General features: G+C 41.5%; 1 protein-coding gene across 3 annotated transcripts in view; it reads right to left on the bottom strand.

Annotated features, from left to right (window-relative positions):
- Positions 1-20,422, bottom strand: part of RARB (retinoic acid receptor beta) — a 530,011-nt gene that overhangs the window by 395,030 nt on the left and 114,559 nt on the right. For all 3 annotated transcript variants that reach the window (XR_008422613.1, XM_053903863.1, XM_019422920.2), the window contains one exon: positions 4,835-5,191. Coding sequence is in view for 2 of the 3 variants with exons in the window: in XM_053903863.1 (XP_053759838.1) it covers positions 4,835-5,012 (178 nt within the window). In the remaining variant the exon portion in view is untranslated. The remainder of the gene's footprint in view (positions 1-4,834; positions 5,192-20,422) is intronic.

Here is a 20,422-nt window from a genome sequence, read left to right as displayed (position 1 = left end):
ATTTCTGTCCAGCAGGGTCCTTGTGTATGTTTAAGGACAATAGGAATTAACTCGGTTTTAGTTACCATCAATCTGCCTGTATTTAATATCATGGTTTCTCTTTAAGAAAAGATACAGAAATAATACTAACTTTATGCCGCATCATTGTGAACTCTGAGACTCAGTCTGTCTCTCCAAAAGGCTGCGAGTTTTTAAAGTAAATACCCTATTTTCCCTACTTTGTGATTTTGACAGGAGAGCGCTTTCTGAAGAAGCAGGGAAAAGAGCTCCCATTTTAAGATTCTGGAGTTAAACTGAGAGTCTCTGAAGCCAAAACTGTTAATAATATTTTCCAGCTTACAACAACCTATAAAAAAGCACATGTGTGGCAATAAAACAGAACAAGCAACCATGAAAGGAACATAAAGAGAGACAGACGGACAGTTGTCCAATTTTCACAGAGAGCTCTGGAACATTAAATTTTGAGTGTTCCCTGGCATAGTATATCAGGCTTTCTTCCTGTTGGGAGTCATGCTTGCCTGGCGGTGACAGGCTCTGTGTCTGTAGGACAGAGCCGAGCAGAGGCATCCACAGTGACTTCCTGACAATGGGATCCACCCTCGGTTCCTATGTTGGTGAAAAATGACAGCTGCTTTCACAGTAATGGGTGGAACTAAAGAGGTTGTGAAGTCCTTTAAATGTCCTTCGTCTCCAAAAGCTCCCTGAAGTATCATGGAAAAGAGATACCCGTGGTGGAGTTGTGGGAGGTTAAGTTGGCCTTGTTACCCAACACAGTGGGAAGGACATTCGTGTAGGGACCCCCGGGATTTGGGGGCTTGGAATCTGGTGCCACCATTAACGAGCTGTATTGGCTTTTTACTTTTTCGAAGCCTCCCAGTCTTCATCTGCAAAATGGAACTGCTGTTAATGGCTCGGCAGAGATCTCAGGAGGCGATTAAAAAAGATTAAGGGACACCTGGGTGACTCAGTTGGTTAAGCGTCCGACTCTTGGTTTTGGCTCAGGTCACGATCTCATGGCTTGTGAGTTTGAGTCCCGCGTAGGGCTCTGCACGGCTGGGATGCTCTCTCTCCCTCTCTCTCTCTCTCTCTGTCCTTCCCCTACTGGCACTCTCTCCCTCTCAAAATAAGTAAACTTGGGGGAAAAAAAAGATTAGGAATGATATACATTCAGTGCTCAGTGGATTATACACAGGGTGCTCAATACATGGTAATGGTAGTTTTTATTACTTACCTGAACTCTCTTTTCTAAAATGTCTGGTTTCTAACCTCATGGGGACTTCAAAATGTAAAAAATTTATGCCAGAATACAAAGGCAAGAACATGCATGCATAGGAGATTTTTTAAGTTCACTTCTCTTTTGCACATATTTATTGTCATTTAGGTCAGAAAGTTCTGGAGAGCAGAATTTCTAAAAAGTGGCCACATCTTTCCCTCAGAATTATGAGTGGTCACAAATGGTCATACCAATGGCCAGGTACTCCTGCTGCAGAACTGGGTCCAAAATTGGCACAAATCAAGAAAAGATGGGCTGTTTGGTTGTAAAGGGCACGAGGACCAGGAGAACACTGGAGTTGTAATATACAGAATCCACACCTGCCAGAGCTGAAAAGGCTTTGGAGATGATCTGAATTCACCCCTTTATAAATCAACTTTTCTTTCCAATTCACACCCTACCATTGTCCTTAAACGACTTGAATATTATTACTATAAAGGACATAAATAAACGTTATTTACATGAAATCACATTACAGTAAATTACATTACAATAACATTAATTACGTGACCATAATTGTAATTACAATAATGTAACAAAAAGTTATAATGTAACAAAAAGTTACATTACATTATAATAAACATCATAAAGACTTTAAATAAACATAGTTCAGAGTTGATGAAAGAAAAATCCACAGAGGCTAAATGACCGTAAATGAGACTGTAGGTCAAGGACATGTCAGTAGGTGGGAAGGGGAACGTGCATCCTATAGGAAGGAAGAGGTTAATGTGCAGAGTTCAGGTTCTGGCCTAGGAGAACAGGCCGACCAGAGAATCAGAACTGAATGGTGGGAGGTGTCAGAATGGGTATAATACCAGTAGCTGCTATGGAAATTGTTCTCACTAGATCTTGAAGTAGAAGGTTCTTGAGCCTTTCTAATTACAAGGTGCTGAAAGAACCCTGTCACCGGGGCAGGGAAATTTATTCTTTCTGGCTGAGCTGCAGAATCTAGAGGTGTATAGGTTATGAAAGAAACATCGGCAAATCCCACGGCTCAATGACAGGATCCTCTTTATGGAGTCATTCCCCAACACGCATTCCAGATTAGCTGGCCTTTTCACCCAAGTATGTGTTTTGCTAGTTATTGAGACTTTCTAGAATTCAGCTACCTCCCTAAGTAACCTCAATACGTGAATAAAACTTGACGTTTAATTTTAGCCAAGAGAAAGTCTGCCTTTAGCTTTTAAGACCTTACCCTTGTTCCCAGTCTTTCTAAACCCCAGGCTGTAAAGAAGACGAAGACAACTCTCTATACAAGGGCCGACTAACAGACCGCACATCAACACTGGCTTCTATTAGTGATTTCATCTGAGTGGCTTTCAGGTGCTTTGTCTGTAGCAAGAAATCATAAAGTAAGACATTAGCTACCAAGTTAGCCCATTTTGATGTTTCCAGCCTGAACTCTCAGTACCTCGCCCTTTTTCTGCCACTCCCCCAGCCACTTTGCAATGTACAAGTTACTCGCATCCTCTCCCCAAGGCCCTCAGAAAAACATTGTAATTATTTACACCCTCCCCCTTTTCTGAACTGCAAAACTGCTATTAATTTGTGGGCTACCTGGGATCTAACATTGTAGCATGAAAGCAGCCATAGACAATATGTAAACAAACGAATGGGGCTGTGTCCCAATAAAACTTTATTTATAAAAACAGATGGCAGGCTGGATTTGGCCCACAGGCTGTAGTTTGCCAAGCACTGCTCTATAGAATTCTTAGACTTAAAAATATCTGCAAGCAGATGGGTGAGGGATTTGTATATTGAAAGTGTGCTCAAGTGTTCATGGATGCTAATTCAGCATAAAGATCTTACTATCCTCTGTATTTCCCTTAAAATAAGTACCTAAAGAAACCCAAAGATGCTGGGACCTCGGGGCTACGGCTGTCTAAGGGTTTGCCAACTGCAAGATTAGATCACTCAGGACGGGGATAATACTGTCTTAACTCCTTAGCTAAATCTACAAAATATACTTGTGATCTGAGGAAAGAAATACATTAGAATGTGCTATCCATCAGACTGCCTGAGCTATGGAATTAGGTACAGACGCTCCTGGGTGAAATTTTAATAGCTTTAACAATCATTTAGTCAGACTCCTTCATGTGTTAGAGGAATATAACTTCATTTGATCATTTGCATGTTGGATGAACAGGGTTTGAACTGGCACTTGGGGTCAGCGAGAGATTTTGAATACAGGCATTTTTTCTATTTCTCCTGACAGTGAAGAAACTACTTTGGCTATATCTATCTTCCATTTGAACTTGAGAAGCATGGGAGAATGTTATTAAGCAACTGAAAAGCCTGTATTGGTCCCACATTCTGGCCACAACACAGAAAGGAAGACTTATCGTCAGGTCATTCCAGGAAGGAAAACCAGTCAGTATGCACCAGGCATGATAATACTGTGAGTGCAATCAACATCCCTGGAGTAAAATTCTGTCCATGCATCTAGCTATCTACCCAAACATCCAGACCATCTGAATATCTAAACTATTTTTGAAGGTACTGGACCATTTGCTGAGAATCCCCAGTTAGGTGGAATAAGCTACCTGCTCCCAGGGAGCTAACAATGTAGCAGAAGGAAGAAGTGAAGGCACAAAGACCACAAAACCACAACAATGAAGGCAATACTTCAAGAGTAACTTTCAAGTAACAAGCCAGTATCTGCAGGAACTCATTAAAGAACAGCAAGATGTGAAATAATCACCAGGTAGAGCTCTCAAGAGCTCCTGTTGAGCTACGAAAGAACCTGGAGAAGGTGCTACGGTGCCATGATGCAGCCCGCTGGAATAAATGTGCTTTTTCACCTCCAGGTACTCAACTGCCCAACCTACTTCTCAATAGGTTGGGCAAGAGCTCATTGGCAAGACCTCACGACAGCTTGTCCTTAAACAGGCAGAACATTCAAAACAAAACAAAACAAAACAAAACAAAACAACCAAATCACATAATATGGATGCTTTCTATAACTAAGTTATATCAGTCTTGAAGAATTCTAACTCTACTTTTATTTTATAGTACTTTCTACCCAACATTCTAGAGAAGATCAGAGGTAAGAAGCAGCTTAATACAGAATCAAAAGTGGATGAAGACACTCAAAAAAGCTTATGTGATATGAATTAAATAATTAAAGATACTGTCTGTACCCAGGAAAAGAGCTAGAGATTCAAGGAGACCTCACAGTCAAAACTTATGTTAAATTCAGGATTATCATTAATGATTTTTACAGTATCATCTTCTAATTCACTGTTCAGTTTTTAGCAAGTGGCCAACTTCTTCAAGAACGTTGGTCATAGCCGCCGATTCCTTTTTGTTTACATTTTATATAAGAAAGCAAAATACAACATAGCTCTGAACAGACCAAATTCGAAACCGCACCATGTATCAAGATTCAAATTGTATTTCTGCAGCAGAACTAAAAGTATAATTCCAGACCGAGAGAAACCAAAACCCAACAAAATGAGAACTCACCTTGGATATGAAGCATCCTGTTTTCTCACATCCATTAAGCCCAGCAGCCAAGATAAAAAAAACAAAAACAAAACAGCAAGATGCAGTGGTACTTACTTGCAGGTGATGGGGTGCTGCACCCACTTGGCGGAGGGTGACCATGAAGGCCATGGAGGGGAGGCAGGGAAAGTCCCCCGATGACCGGTGGAAAGAGTAACGGGTAGGGTGCGGCTGGATAGTGAGTCATGTGTCCATTCACTGCCGGGACAGGACATGCGTGGCTACTGGTGGTCATGTTTCAGGCCTCACAGGATGAAAAGTGTTCTGGGGTGGGCACACATCACTCCAGGTCTTGAACCAAAGTGAGGGAGGTCAATTCAGGGCAAGGGTTGAGGGTGAGCTGTCTTCTGGGGCAAAGGCAAAACAGTTCAATGTATGACCACCTTGCACTTTAAAGATCCAGAACTGATAACTCTGTAAGGAAAAAAAAACAAAACAACAATATATATATATATATATATAAATTTTATAAGTCAAAAATATTTTCTTCTTTATCGAGTTATGTGAAAAATCTCAGATGTTAAGCTAGGTCTTCTAGTTCCCAGTTGTTCCCCTATATTTACTACCTTTATTTTCTTAAAGTCTTATATCCTGATATAGAATAAAACAAATCTACAATTTCAAAGTAGCCCTGACTGTCCAATATTAAATAGCAACATCCCCCCACACCCAATCTTTCCCTATCTCCCTCACATTGCTTAAGTTTTCTCCATGGCACTTAAGTTTTTACGCAAGTGTTTTTGTCCGTCTCTCCCATTACAATGAACTCACCAGGAGGGCAGAGTTTTTTGGTTTTATCACATGCTATGTTACAAGCTCCTCAAAGGATACCAGACAGGCTAGAGACACTCACTAAATATTCACCGAGTGAATGAATATTTTTTCTTGCTTCTTTTAGAGAAGTTGATTGTGCAATCATGTCCTAATCTAGGTGCTTCGAAGATGTTAAATATTTTATATGAACAAACTTGGGATTGAAACCTAGCCCCCTGGAATGACATAGCTCCAAAAGGTAAATATAATCGTAGGAGAAAACCATACCCTAATGAAAGGTGAGTAAGAGATACAGCGAAAGATCAGCAAAATTTTTTCTATCTTTTCTTGTTGTCAACAGTATGCACCTTCCTTGTAAGAGCACCATCCATTGATCCATGTGACTGCTTTGTCTGTTTAATCATCCACCCATCAATAAAATCCTAACTTACTATTATATGCCAGGTGCTGATGTAGGCACTAGTGATATACTTCCACTAGTGTGGAAGAAGGCTAATGTGGCTCCTGCCATCACGGAGTGTCTAGTTTTAACAGCTCCTAATTGAGATCGGGTCGTTAAGGAGGGTTCAGTTGTCCTGCGCCTACAAAGAACTCGCAAGCAATGATCGGCACCACCTAGGACTGCTCGAGACTGGGGACAGAAGAAGCCTGGAACAGATGCTAGGGTGGGCTGACTGTAGACGTCACAGGTTCATTTTGGCCCCGATGACCAACATTCAGTAAAAGCCCCAAACTCTGGACTCCACTTAGGGAAGCACTGAAAAGTAAACCCATGTGACACAAAACAAGAACGGTATCTCAAGGCCGGCCAAGAGTAAGTGTCAGGAGCATGATTCCAGAATCGGACCACCTAGGTTCAAATCATGGCCCTACCCCATGAACAATTATCTGACTTCTCAATATGGCAGCTTTGAGTGTAAAATGGGGGTAATAATGGAATTTACCTCAGTGGGCTGTTGGGAGGCTGCCATGAGGAAATGAGGTTAATACCATGAGAAGAGTGCCCGGGGCAGAGTAAACAGTAGGTAACAATTTGCTATTAACATATGTGTTGTCTCACCAAATGATAGGCTTCCGAGAACAAGCTTACTGGGATAGATAAGAGGCTCTGGGGTCGGGGAGGGTAGGGAATCACATCACAGTTGCCTGAGGAAGATATCAGGACTCCAAATTTTGTCATGGAAGAAAAGGTAGGATCCGGGTAAAGTTGAGAACAAAGACTCATTAAGGCTTACCGATTTCTCAGTTTGTGCAATCAGCCAGTTTGATTACAAACCTCACAATTTTCTAATCCGAATAACTTCCATTTGTATACTACGTGTCAGTCCCTTCGCTAACGAGCCCCAAGCTCTAGCTCTTACGCCATAGCCTGAGAGGCAGTTATTATCCTAATTTTCCAGGTGAGAAAATTACGTCTCCGTGAGTTTAAATGACTTAGCCGCAATGTCCTAGAGTCAGCCTGTGGCTAGGTCAGAATTTGAACCTAGATCTGGAAGGTTCTACCATCTCTGCTTTACCCTCCACTGTGCTGTGTGCTTATGTCACTGAGTGCCTGAAGGTGTCCTGGTTGTACCCTACAGAGGAAAACGTCCACAGGCCGTCCTGATGTGAGTGGCTGTCCTCACTTAGATGACATTCTCCCCAGGGCCTTGAGTCCCTGGCCTATTAATATTAAAAATGAGCATCATCAACAGTGAGACCATATGCTCCCAGGTTCCCCAGGAGTCCGCTGAACCTTACAAAAGAGACTATAGTCCCCGTTGGCTTCTGTGACACACTTAACCCCCAAAGTGGTGCCCCTCCCAAAATATCGATGTCCTTTTCACACTTTAAAACCACAACTTGTTTCTCTGATGAAAATAAAGTAAATGGACTATGAGAGGTGAATGTTTTTCTGAGCTTTCTCTTCTAAAAATCATGCACCATCTAATATATTTAACATCGTGATTTCGTAGTTTGTAGCAAATTAATTAGAAAATAAACAACGCCGTTTAGTATTTGCTGCATTTCCACTCAATTTGATTTTTAAATCACACACACAAAGCCCAGCATTGTTAAAAATGGTCTTTTCTATCTCCATTAGATAAACTACCTCATTAACTGGTGGAGCTGACAGTTCAGCAAACCCACCCCCGCAGGGCACGATTCTTAGATTTTTAAAGCTGTTTGTTTGTTTTTACCAACCAGGGACTACTTCTACTCTCAATAATCCTTCATTTCTCTTTGCTTTCAAACACTGCCGATTTTCGGCATCCTGCCTGCCTGATTGAAAAGTCTGGTATCATGCCTAGGATCTTTAAGAAAATAAAAAACAAAAAAAGAAAAAGGAAACAAAACTACTTATACTGGTAATAGGGCAAAAGGAAAAAAAAATCAGTGTTTTGGGAAAATCCTGTCATGTTGCTGGAAGACTGAACAGTCGCTGGGTCTATGTTCACATATGTGACTGATTAAGGCTATTCCTGGAAGCAGAGAATTTCCTTTGTTTCAGGCTTTTTGAGAAAAAAAAAAAAGAGATGTCTCATGATATTAGCAGTGCTTCCCCCCCCCCCCCCGCACCCCCCCCCCCTCCCAATCAATGCCTGATTTGATTTTGGGCTCATTCAGGGTTCCTTCCTTCACAGCCTGAAGCAAAGCAAACGGGAGCTGAATAGAAGAGAGTGGAAGGAAGTAGGGACTCCCATCAGGAGTATCTACAACTTTGGAGATTCCCTGGGCATCAGTTTCCTCCTCTGTGAAAGGGGTTAAGGGGAGAGGAACAGGTTTTATGTCAAGTTTCTCGGGCTGTGCTGTCCAGAAAACAAGTGTTTTATGAGATATTAAATGAAAATACTGAAAATATTTTTTTTTTAAATTTTTTTTTTCAACGTTTTTTTATTTATTTTTGGGACAGAGAGACACAGAGCATGAACGGGGGAGGGGCAGAGAGAGAGGGAGACACAGAATCGGAAACAGGCTCCAGGCTCCGAGCCATCAGCCCAGAGCCTGACGCGGGGCTCGAACTCACGGACCGCGAGATCGTGACCTGGCTGAAGTCGGACGCTTAACCAACTGCGCCACCCAGGCGCCCCGGTAAGAGGATATAAACTAAAAAGGGGGTGCCTGGGTGGCTGAGGCGGTTAAGCCTCCGACTTTGGCTCAGGTCACGATCTCCCAGTTCGTGAGTTTGAGCCCCATGCCCCTTGTTGGGCTCTGTGCTGACAGCTCAGAGCCTGGAGTCCTGCTCTGGATCCTGTGTCTCTCTCTCTCTCTCTGCCCCTCCCCCCTCGGCCCCACCCCCACCCCCACTCTCAAAAATAAACACACAAAAAGTTTTTTTCAATGAAAAAAAAAAAGAGGAAATAAAACAACTTTATATAACTGCATGCATAGTTGATATTGTCATACGATAATCTATCTGCCTTTGATAAACAGCAGAATGACAGGAGGTAGTGTGACAGGGCCACACACTAGCTGTTGGAGGAAACGTGCCCATGCAGTGGCAGCGATCTTGCGAACTGCTAACATCTATGCCCACATCCACGAGATATTATTTTAATAAGACATAGTATATTTTGTCCGCTTTAATTTGTTAATGGTTTTAATCCATTAAAAGTTCTTAAAGTACATTTTAATCATTTCTTGGCACACTTAATTTACCAGAGGTTGTTTCTGTATTTATTTCAGCTTAAAGTTGCAGGCAGGTTTCTAAGCTGATCCCTCCCAAGACTTAAAATTTGTTTTATAAACATGATACTTACATATGATTTTTTTTTTTTAAAAAACAGTTCCCTTTAAACCAGTGGTTCTCAAAGCAGGGTCCCTGAACCAGCTGTATCAACAGCACCTGTAAACTTATTAGAAACACAGATTCTGTGTTCGCACAGGATCTACTGAATCAGAGTCTCAGGTGGGTGCAGAAATCTGCATTCTAACAAGCTCTCCGGATGATGTTGATGCAGCCGACATTTGAGCAACACTGCCCTAGACATTCGGTTGGCAAATTTCTTCTGAAAAGGGCCAGAAAGTAAATAATTGAGATTTCAGGCCATCCAGTCTTTGTCACAAATACTCAACTCTGCTTTTGTACCAACTTCTTGTGAGACAAAAGCAACCACACGCAATCGACAAACGAGTGGATGTCGCTGTAATCCAATAAAATAAGCAGCCTGCTGAACCCGGCCCATGGACCATAGCTGGCTGACCCCAGCTTTAGATTAATAAAGAAAAACAGCAGCCCACTGTTTAACTCCCATCCCTACAAGCAACTACTCGAAACTATGCTAGTTCGGTTTTTTCCTGTTACTTGTATTTCTAGATAATGGGCTTAAACTATTTTTTTCATAATTATGGAAGATTTCCTTTACTATCTACTGGTTTCTACTATGAATAGGATTTAAATCTCACAGGCTATTGCTCACCCATGCAAAACCCTCTTTTCTCTCTTACTCCCAACATAATTTCATCACAATGAAAACAATGGAAATCAATTACATTAATTTTACCTAATTATGACTAGGTAAATATTGTTACAGCTGAGCCACAGGACATACTACATTTACAGGTCTTATAAGATTTTTTGTTTTTCCTGGAGTTAATAATTGCCTTGTTTATATAATTGGATTAATTTCCATCTATGAATAATTCTTCCCCACTCCCTGACAATTCTGTCAGACATGTCATATGATATCCTAGTTCCATAACTGGAGACATTCCTCTTGCTCCAGGGCTGATTGGCAGCTTTCCTGGTCTCATGCATAGATGTCAGATCAGGACTTTCTATTATCGCGTCTCTTTTTTCTTTTTTCCTGGAACCTGTTTCCTGGATCTCATGTCCTTCTCTTTCTTGGTTTACTTCTTCATCTGATGGTTTTTTCCCTAAGATTCTCCCAAGAGATGGTGTGTGGGAAGTAAATTTTTTGAGGCTTTGCATGTTTTGAAATATTTTTATGCTATACCTCACACTTATTTGATAGTTTAGGTAGGTATGAAATTGTGAATTGAAAATAACTCTTTTTTTAGTTTATTTGAGAGAGAGAGAGACAGAGAGTGCACGCATGTGTGAGTGGGGGAGAGGTAGAGAGAGAGAATCTAAGCAGGCTCCATGCCCGGTTCTGAGCTCCAAGTGTGGCGTGATCCCGTGACCCTAGGATCATGACCTGAAATCAAGAGTCAGACACTTAATTGACTGAGCCACCCAGGTGCCCCCGTTTTTTCTTTTTCTTCTTTATACATTCTGGTTTTTGTTCTCAATAGCTTATCTTAAAAAGAATGTTTTACTCTGCTTTCCACATTGACTTTTCCTCCCACTTTGTCTGTTGTTTTGTTTTAATATAACATGCATTTCTCAACTGTATTTTCTGTCCATATCTAGGCCAACCCATTTATATCTAAAAGGAAGAACATACTGCAAGCTCTATTTTCATGGTCAAACCTTGTCAGATGGGTGAATTTCATGAAAGAGTACTGTAAGTGGGACATTTCTTTGGGAGACTCCTCAAACGTTAGATTTACGGGCTTTTTACTTGGGGCTTGAAAAGTAGAATAAGCTATCCCAAAATATGACTGTAGGGGTTCAGGACATGCCCCCCAACATAGGATTTGGTATATTGGTTATTTTGAGTTGTAAGCACTTGAAAAACAGTAAAAGTAGGGATAGGATTTTTCTGAACTCCCTTATGTGCCTAAATACACATCCTCCAGAAGGAATACAATTATCATAAATACCCTCCATTGGGAGTTTAATCAACCAGCAACAATGGATTCTTGTCACAGGAGAGGAAACTACAAGCCAATAGCACACCCAAACTTTGTCACAAACTATCAGACCTCCAGTCTATTCTCAGGCCCATTCATCTTCCTTGAAAATTACTTAACTCTTTTGTAACATGCTACATCCTCCTCCTTCCCCTACCAAGATGACATTTAATTCTGAATTCTAAGCCATCTCATGGAGTTACTCATTTTTTTCTGGATATCTCCCATGTATACCTGAGGTATACATGCTAATAAACTTTTGTTGCTTTTCCCTTCTTCATCTTTTACTTCAGGGGTCACAGTCAAGAACTCAGAAGGTAGAGGGAAAATGATTTTTCCTCCCCCACAGGTTGAGTAAACCCACTAAGAAATTCTCTCAGATTCTACCTAGAATGGAGAAACAAGAAAATGTCTTACTGAAAAAAGACTTCTGGCAGGGGAATGTAACAGTGAGGCTCAGGCTGCTGGTGGGGTTACTATGAAATATGTAGTCTCTCACTTCTTCTTCCTGCATTCAGTCTAACACTACCGCCCCACTCTATATTTATGCCTGGTGTCCAGAACCCTAACTTCTCTACTTTAATTTCTTCAAGGAGTAGACTTATCTTTCCTCCCGGGGTTGGATTACACTAATCACCAGGATGTAACAGGTGGAGGAGTGAATTTAACTACTACGCCTTGTTCAGAACTCCAACCAATCTTACTATCTCAATCATCACTTCTATCTTTCTGGACATCTGGTGTTTCTACTTTCTGGGACCGTCCAAAATCCTACAGCTTATCTCCTTGCTTTTTCTCTGTGTCTCCTTCAGGCACTCAGCATTCTGCTCTCTGCACTTGGCTAACTTACTCATTACTGCCCATCTACTTTTTGTCTTCAAAAAAAGATACTGTCATTTATTGTCTGCAATTATCATCTCTCATGCTCTTGTTAATTTTATGGTTTCTACATTTTACGTCCCTTCCTATCATTCTAGTGAAGATTTAAGAGGGAATAGGAGAAAATACATATTGTTAATCCATCATATTTCACTAGAATTTCACTAAATTTTATGTTAAATACATAAATATATATTTCAATAAATAAATAGATATTAAATATATATTTCATGAAATCTTTTACTGAAGTATAATTAACATACAATGTTATATTAGTTTTAGGGTACAACATATTGATTTGACAATTCTATACTCAGTGCTCACCATGATAAGTGTAGTTACCATCTCTTACCACACAACATTATTACAATCTTGACTATATTCCCTATGATGTACTTTTCACCCCTGTGACTTAAATAAACAAAAATATTATTTTTGAGAGAGAGGGAAAGCGTGAATGGGGGAAGGGCAGAGGAGGGGGGGGAAAGAGAGAATCTCAATTAGGCTTCCACACTGTCAGCGTGGAGCCCGATGTGGAGCTCGAACCCATGAACTGTGAGATCATGACCAGAGCCAAAGTCAGACACTTAACCAAAGCAGCCAGCCCAGGCACCCTTTATTTCCTTTTATATTTCATTTTTTTTTAAGTTTATTTATTTATTTTTGCCCCCCCCCCCCATGCCCCTCACCCCTCTAGCAATCACCAGTTTGTTCTCTGTATTTAAGGGTTGGTTTTTCGCTTGGTCTCAATTTGAGACTGAACAACAAAAAAGTGAGGTCTGACTTGCCATAATGGACATGCCAGAGGGCTGTGTCAAATGCCTTTTGCTAATAAATACATAAAATAAAGACGGGATTTGACCTCTCCTACCCACGCACCTACAGGCATACTGGCTGGAAGTGCCATTTAATGCATTGATGACTGGATATATGCTTTCTAAAAGACTCCAAGTTGGGGAGAGGGTACTTACTCAGAGTCTACCTTGAGACACAGGAGCCAAACACTTTCACCTGGTGAGAAGTGTTCATTTTACACCAGGCTGCCTTCAAGTATAATCCAAGTGACAGGGCAGAAAAGATTTTTGTCGAAAACACTGTATTCATTTCCTCCCACTAAAATTAAGTGGCACCATGGCTGATGTGGGTAACATAAAAAACAAGCAACAGGGAACAAAAGATAGATTTTTAAATTTCTCGCGGTGAAGCACAGAAAACTGTTCTGTATTTCTTCAGCTCGTTTAGAATTTGTTGTGGGGGAAATTTTTGCTTCAACAGACACTACGTGCATATTGCCCCTTCTTCCAGTTTGTTTTAGCTCAAACCTCCCTCTTTATTTAAGGCATTAGTTCCAGGTAATGCTACTTAACATTTCTCAAATGCATTCAGCCAAATGCCTGTTTTCAGCAAAAAATGCCAAACTCAGCACAAATTCTGGCGGTTTCTTTTGCCGCCGTTCCCAATAGAAACATGGCTATAAAGAAGTCAGTGTTACATGTCTGGTAGTTTTTCAGCCTTTCTTATATCCACCATCCTCTTCATAAATGTTACTGGTAAAATTAGCTTCAGCTTAAGCCAAGGGGATGCCCCAACGAGTAACTTGAATTTGGCCAGAAAGAGAAATGTCTTACCGCTCTTCAATTTAGAAATGAAAGAGAAGAGAGTCATTTAGAGAGAATGATGCCATCAAAGAGTCCCTCAGACCACCAAGTGAGCAAAGTGAAAGCTGACTCACTCTACTGCTTTAGGAGGAGGTCATTTGGCATATCGAAGACATATTTTTAAAAGCGTACACAAAATGTCCCTGCGTTCCTTTTTAGACCATTTTTTATAAGGTTCCATCTGCTGAAGAAACACCAAGTGAAAATATGACTCAGAAAATGATGAGGAAATACATAGTATATTAGAAAGCATAAAACTCCTTAAGATTTTAATTTCATAAATTATAGGAGCAGCAGCATATACAGGAGTGTTTAAGGAGCCAGCCCTCAAAGCAAAGTTGTTACACACGTTAGCACGGCATGTACCTCCTGAAGAGGTGTTCTCCTAAGGTCTTTTCACACAGATTCCAAAAGGTAAGGTATAGAGGACCTATGGGAGAAAACTTCTGCCAGTACCATGGCTTGTTTTTAAGAGAAGTGACGGGAGACCACTCCTTATACAATGGTTTCCATGCTTTGCATCGTGGCATTCTGCCATATCAAGCATAATGACTGGATTAAGATTTGGTTCTCAAGGGAAAGCCAGCCATCTGTAGGTGGGTTAGTGGATGTGAGGTAGCCTAAAAGATGTAGTCTGCCCGATGGGAGCCTCTACGCTGAATGGTGGCCAAGTTACCCCATCAGTCTGAGCATTGGATGGACACAAAGACACAGGTAAAAGATTAGCATAGAAATGTAAAGATACGCAGAATATTAAGTTTGCAGAAGCCACGAGGCTAGAGACGCTAAATGAGCAAGAAATAGGAGACAGAGAGGGACAGAGAACCAAAACACTGATAGAAACAGGAATGAATCAGGTCACAAGAGCTTTGATTGTGCCTCTAGGTTACCTGTAGTGTGAAGAACAGCGTTCCGATTTTTCTGAGGCCTGAGTCTTCACTTGTTCAACTGTTTTGTGTCTTTCTTTCTCTCTTGCATGGAACAAACTCCCAAATTATACTGCTAGACTTCAGACCTCCGAAGATCCTTCTTATCCCAATACTTAACCCTTTCTCTTTTGGGGGGATAAAGTGGCCAGTCTTCGGTTGACTATGTTAATAGACCACTGATACCATGTCAGCTTGCCTGTTGGGATTAAGACTGATACAATGATATCAAGTACGATTTGTAAGTGTCCATTCATAAATGGCACAGTGCTGTAAAATCACTAAAGAGATATATTTGAGGTCCCTGGAATCTTGCAATTTATTTATTTATTTATTTATTTATTTATTTATTTATTTATTTATCACCACCTTTATTTATTTTATTTTTTTTTATTTTTTCAATATATGAAATTTATTGTCAAATTGGTTTCCATACAACACCCAGTGCTTATCCCAAAAGGTGCCCTCCTCAATACCCATCCCCCACCCTCCCCTCCCTCCCACCCCCCATCAACCCTCAGTTTGTTCTCAGTTTTTAAGAGTCTCTTATGCTTTGGCTCTCTCCCACTCTAACCTTTTTTTTTTTTTTCCTTCCCCTCCTCCATGGGTTTCTGTTAAATTTCTCAGGATCCACATAAGAGTGAAAACATATGATATCTGCCTTTCTCTGTATGGCTTATTTCACTTAGCATCGCACTCTCCAGTTCCATCCACGTTGCTACAAAGGGCCATATTTCGTTCTTTCTCATTGCCATGTAGTACTCCATTGTGTATATATACCACAATTTCTTTATCCATTGATCAGTTGATGGACATTTAGGCTCTTTCCATCATTTGGCTATTGTTGAGAGTGCTGCTATAAACATTGGGGTCCAAGTGCCCCTCTGCATCAGTACTCCTGTATCCCTTGGGTAAATTCCTAGCAGTGCTATTGCCGGGTCATAGGGTAGGTCTATTTTTAATTTTCTGAGGAACCTCCACACTGCTTTCCAGAGTGGCTGCACCAATTTTGCAATTTATAATAATATGGAGATCATAAAAACGGATATAGACTATACCTTGCTGTAGTCAAACTCAGTATGTATGCACGCCCATTGACATTTGAAAACAAAATAATCGTCTGCTTATTCTTTTCATAAAAGAATTTATGTAGCAAAAGTCATAATAGAATTCCCAAAGCCATGAATTTAAATAATGAGTATTTAGTGTTCAATCATATTTAAGCATTATAAACGGATATAACTGGTGCGGGGATCTATCTACTCTAAAACGGGACGTCTCTCTGAAAAAATATTTTTACCAAATTTATACAGTTGCCTTTACCAAGCCAAGGCAGCAAGAGCATGAATTTTTCCAGGCACATTTGTGTTGGTCACAGAAATGAAATGGTCACAGAGTTTTCACCTTTATAAGGAATGGGGATTGTCAAAGCCACTGCACAACACTGTATCCAGGCCCCCTGTAGGTCTGCTCAGGTTCTGGCACTGATGCTGGTTTCCCTCCTCCCATGAACCAGGTTAAGGGCATTTTATGTGCTTCTTAGGACAACAAGCAAGGTGCCAATGTTGCCGTTGTTACCCAATGTCCAGTGGCCTGTGGCAATTCTCTCATTCTCATCAGTTTATCAGCTGGGACAGGATTTTTTTCAATGTTTAATTTTTTTATAACGTTTATTTATTTTTGAGAGAGAGAGAGAGAGAGAGCGAGCAAGAAGGGGAGGGGCAGAGAGAGAGGGAGACACAGAATCCGAAGCAGGCTCCAGGCTCTGAGCTGTCAGCACGGAGCCTGACGTGGGGCTCAAACTCACAAACTATGAGATCAGGACCTGAGGTGAAGTCAGACCCTCAATCAGCTGAGCCACCCGGGTGCCCTGGGACAGGATTTTTTTTTTCAAGTTTACTTATTTATTTTGAGAGAGCATGAGCTGGGGAGGGGCAGAGAGAGAGGGAGAGAGAATCCTAAGCAGGCTCCACTCTGTCAGTACAGAGCTCGATCCCATGAACCGTGAGATCATGACCTGAGCCAAAATCAGGAGCCGGACCCTTAACCGAGTCACCCAGGAACCCCAGTATTTTTGATACTTAATCACCTTCCGTTACTCCCCAGCACCTCTGGCTGAGGTGAAAATATTCTACTTAGCTCTTGCCAGCTGCTTCTCTTCAACAGCCAGATCTTATTCCCGTGTCTCTAGGTTTTGTGCCTATGTCAACCTGGACAAGAAATCTGGAATTATCACCATAACACTGCCTGTGGCAGTCTTGGTAGGTTGAGCCTTCTTCACATTGAGCCTTCTTGCAGAGGGAGAGGGATCAGGGCCCATTTTGGACACTGTGTGTCATACTCTTAAGGCCTCTGAAAACAAGCTATATGGCCAGACACTTTATCACAGTTCAGGTTTTCTTCTTTCCCACATTCATGCATCCCTTGCTCCCCCACCTGAGGTCAGAGACATCACAGTTGTGTTCAGTAGAATAGAGCTTTCTGGTGGATTTTCAACAATGGATTAGAAATATGCCTGTCTCTGATCCCCTCAGCCTCCAGGGGCTGATCGGAGCCTCAGGATGTAGGAGGTGGAACAAAGCCTTTGACTCAACATATTCGTCCATTAGCAGACTCCTTTGTTTACCACCATGGGCCATGCAGGTATTATTAATCTGAGTATAGCACCATGTGAAAAAAGGTTGAGAAACAATACATTAGAATTACAACGCTACAGGGGCACCTGGCTGGTACAGTCGGTTAAGTGTTCGACTCTTGATCTTGGCTCAGGTCATGATCTCACGATCTGTGAGATGAAGCCCTGCGTTCGACTCTGTGCTTGACAACACAGAGCCTTCTGGTGATTCTCCCTCTCCCGCTCTCTGCCCTTCTCCCACTCACATTCTTGTTCTCTTGCGTGTCCACGTGCTCTCTCAAAACAAACTTAAAAAAAAAAAATCACAATACTACAAAGGGAAGGCCAAGCCAAATAAACAAAGACTTTTGTTTTTCCAGGTGTGGGAGAATACCTAAATTCTTTAAATTAGATCTGATTGGATTCTAAATCTTTATAGCACCTGACAGAGAAAGAATTTGGTCTGTTGTTAAGAGTTTCTTTCTTTGCCAGGGTCATGAAAAGGACCTGGGGGTCTCATGCAAGCCAAACACTGGGGGTGGACTATAAGAAAATAGACAGACAATAACACGTGCTGGAGAGAATATGGACCAATTTGAACCCTTCCATATTGCTGGGGAGAGAAGAAACGGTGGAGGTATTCTGGAAGCCCGTTTGATAGTTACTCAAAATATAAAACAAAAGAAAGCCAAAAAAAAAAAAAAAAAAGTTACACAGAGCTACCATATGACTCAGGAATCCACAATGGAACATATGAGAAAGAAAACTGAAAAGGTATACAAGCAAACCCTTGTACGTGAATATTCAGAGCAGCGTTATCCATAATGGCCACAAAAAAGGAACAACCCAAGTGACCGCCAATTGACGAATGGATAAGCAATATGTGGTCTATCCCTACAATGGAATATTATTTGGTCAAAACAACGAATCAAGTACTGATGCATGCTACAACATGGACGAACCCAGAAAATATTATGCTAAGGGGAAGAAGCCATACAAGCTGAAAAGGCCTCAGGTATAAAGGCTACATATTGTGTGATTCCATTTATACAAAATGTCCAGAATATGCAAATCCCTAGACAGAAATTCGGGGAAAGGAGGAGTAGACACTGACTCTTCATGGGTACAGGGTTTCCTTTTCGGGTGATGAAGATACGCTGGAATTAAGTAATGATGATAGTGGCCTAATTTTGTGAATATACTAAGAACCACTGATTACGCAACTTAAAAGTTTAAATTTACGTTAGGCAAATTCTATCTTGAAAATTAAAAAAGAGAAATAGGCACATAAATTAACCAACCACCAACGAAGACAGATTTAGTCCACACAGTTTCTACTGATATATTCCCAAGGCCCAAGCCTAGATTAGCCTGTACATCTGGCTTTCTTGGTATCTGTGCCCTGGGAACAGGGTCTAGTCTTTCTAGGGCTATTTCCCCTGGAAAGGCTCTCATCCCCAGGGGATTCTGTTAGGAACAGGCCTGGGTCCTCACCACTCACAGGCCTCATGGACTGCTGTTCTCTATTTACCTTTAGGAAAACTTCTGTCTCTCCCTCCTTACCTCTTCTGAGCTCTCTTAAATTCATGAATTCAGTATGCTTACTGTTACTTTCTACTCTCATTCTCCCTGGGATTTTTGTCAATAAACCTGCCTGTGTTCCTTAAAAATACAGTCAACGTTTTGAAAAATAGTAATTAAAAAAATACTGGCTCTGCAAAAAGATATTCACAAAAACATGTTCTAAGAAAAGTGGGAAGGCAAAAGGAAGGAAGAGCATGATGGGAGTTTTACACTTCTGAGCCAGGGCGGGCCACGAAGGAGGAACGCAAGTGTTACTGACTTATAGTCCTACATTCACATGAAGAGGGCACTGTCTTAGTCTCTTTGGGCTGCCTTAACAAAACACCACAGACTGGGTGGCTTATAAACAACAGAAGCTTACTTCTCCCAGTTCTGGAGGCTGGAAGCCCAAGATCAAGGCGCCAGTGTGGTCCTGCTCTGGTGACAGCTCTCATGGCCGGCGCCTTCTCACTGTGTGCTCACATGTGGAAGGGGCAAGCTAGCTGTCTGGGCTTTCTTTTAGAAGATCACTAATGTCACTTATAATGGCTCCAGCTTCACCATCACTCACCTGCTTAAGGCCTCACATCCTAACACCATCGCCCTGAGGGTTACGATCTCAACATACAAATTTGGGGGGCACCCAACCATTCAGGCTACAGCAGACAAAGAGTTAGGCTTCTGCGGTAACTGAGTCAGCTAAGGTAGACCAAATAACGGCTCCCAAAGGTGGCCATGTCCTAATTTATGAAACCAAGCCATGTGATCTTCTATGGCCCAAAGAACTTTGCAATATGTTTAAAAATTAAGGATCTCGGTATGGCCAAAAGGAGTTTGCAGATACGGTTAAAAATGAACGATCTTGAAATGGGGAGATTATCTTGGATTATTCGAGGGGTCCACTGTAATCACAGAGGTCCTTACAAGAGGAAGACAAAGGGACATCTGAATACAGAAGCAGAGGAGGTGTTAGGATGATGGAAGCAGAATCTGGAGTGATGTGCTTTGAAGGCAGAGGAAGGGGCTAAAAGCCAAAGAATATACTCAGCCTCTAGAAGCTGATAAAGGCAAGGAAGCAGATTCTCTCCTCTGAGAGAGGAGGAACTCACCTGGCAGACACCTTGCCTTTACCTCAGTGGAACTGATTTTGGACTTCTGACCCCCCCAGAGCTGAAAGGGTAAATTTGTGTGGCTTTAAAACCACTAAGCGTGTGGTCATTTTTTACAGCGGCAATAGGAAATGAATACACCAGTCCACTCGGAGTCTCCAGCAACCTAGTCAAGAACAGTAACCACAAACACTGACATAATACTTTTCTTGAAACCAGTAGCTAGTTTTGCCAAAATAGAGTTTTTCTGCCTTGGGGAAAACCCTGACGCGTGGTGTTCATCAGGGAGAAAATCTTGAAAATGCTCACCGTTGGCTTTGAAAACTTCCTACAACACTGAGGCAGAGGAGAAGCCAAGGGATGTCTGTTTGAAAGAAGACAGGGGC

Source organism: Panthera pardus, unplaced genomic scaffold, assembly GCF_024362965.1.
Source record: "Panthera pardus isolate Hobbes unplaced genomic scaffold, ASM2436296v1 HiC_scaffold_16, whole genome shotgun sequence".
In the NCBI taxonomy this organism is placed as follows: Eukaryota; Metazoa; Chordata; class Mammalia; order Carnivora; family Felidae; genus Panthera; species Panthera pardus.
This window is presented reverse-complemented; position numbering and strand designations above follow the sequence as displayed.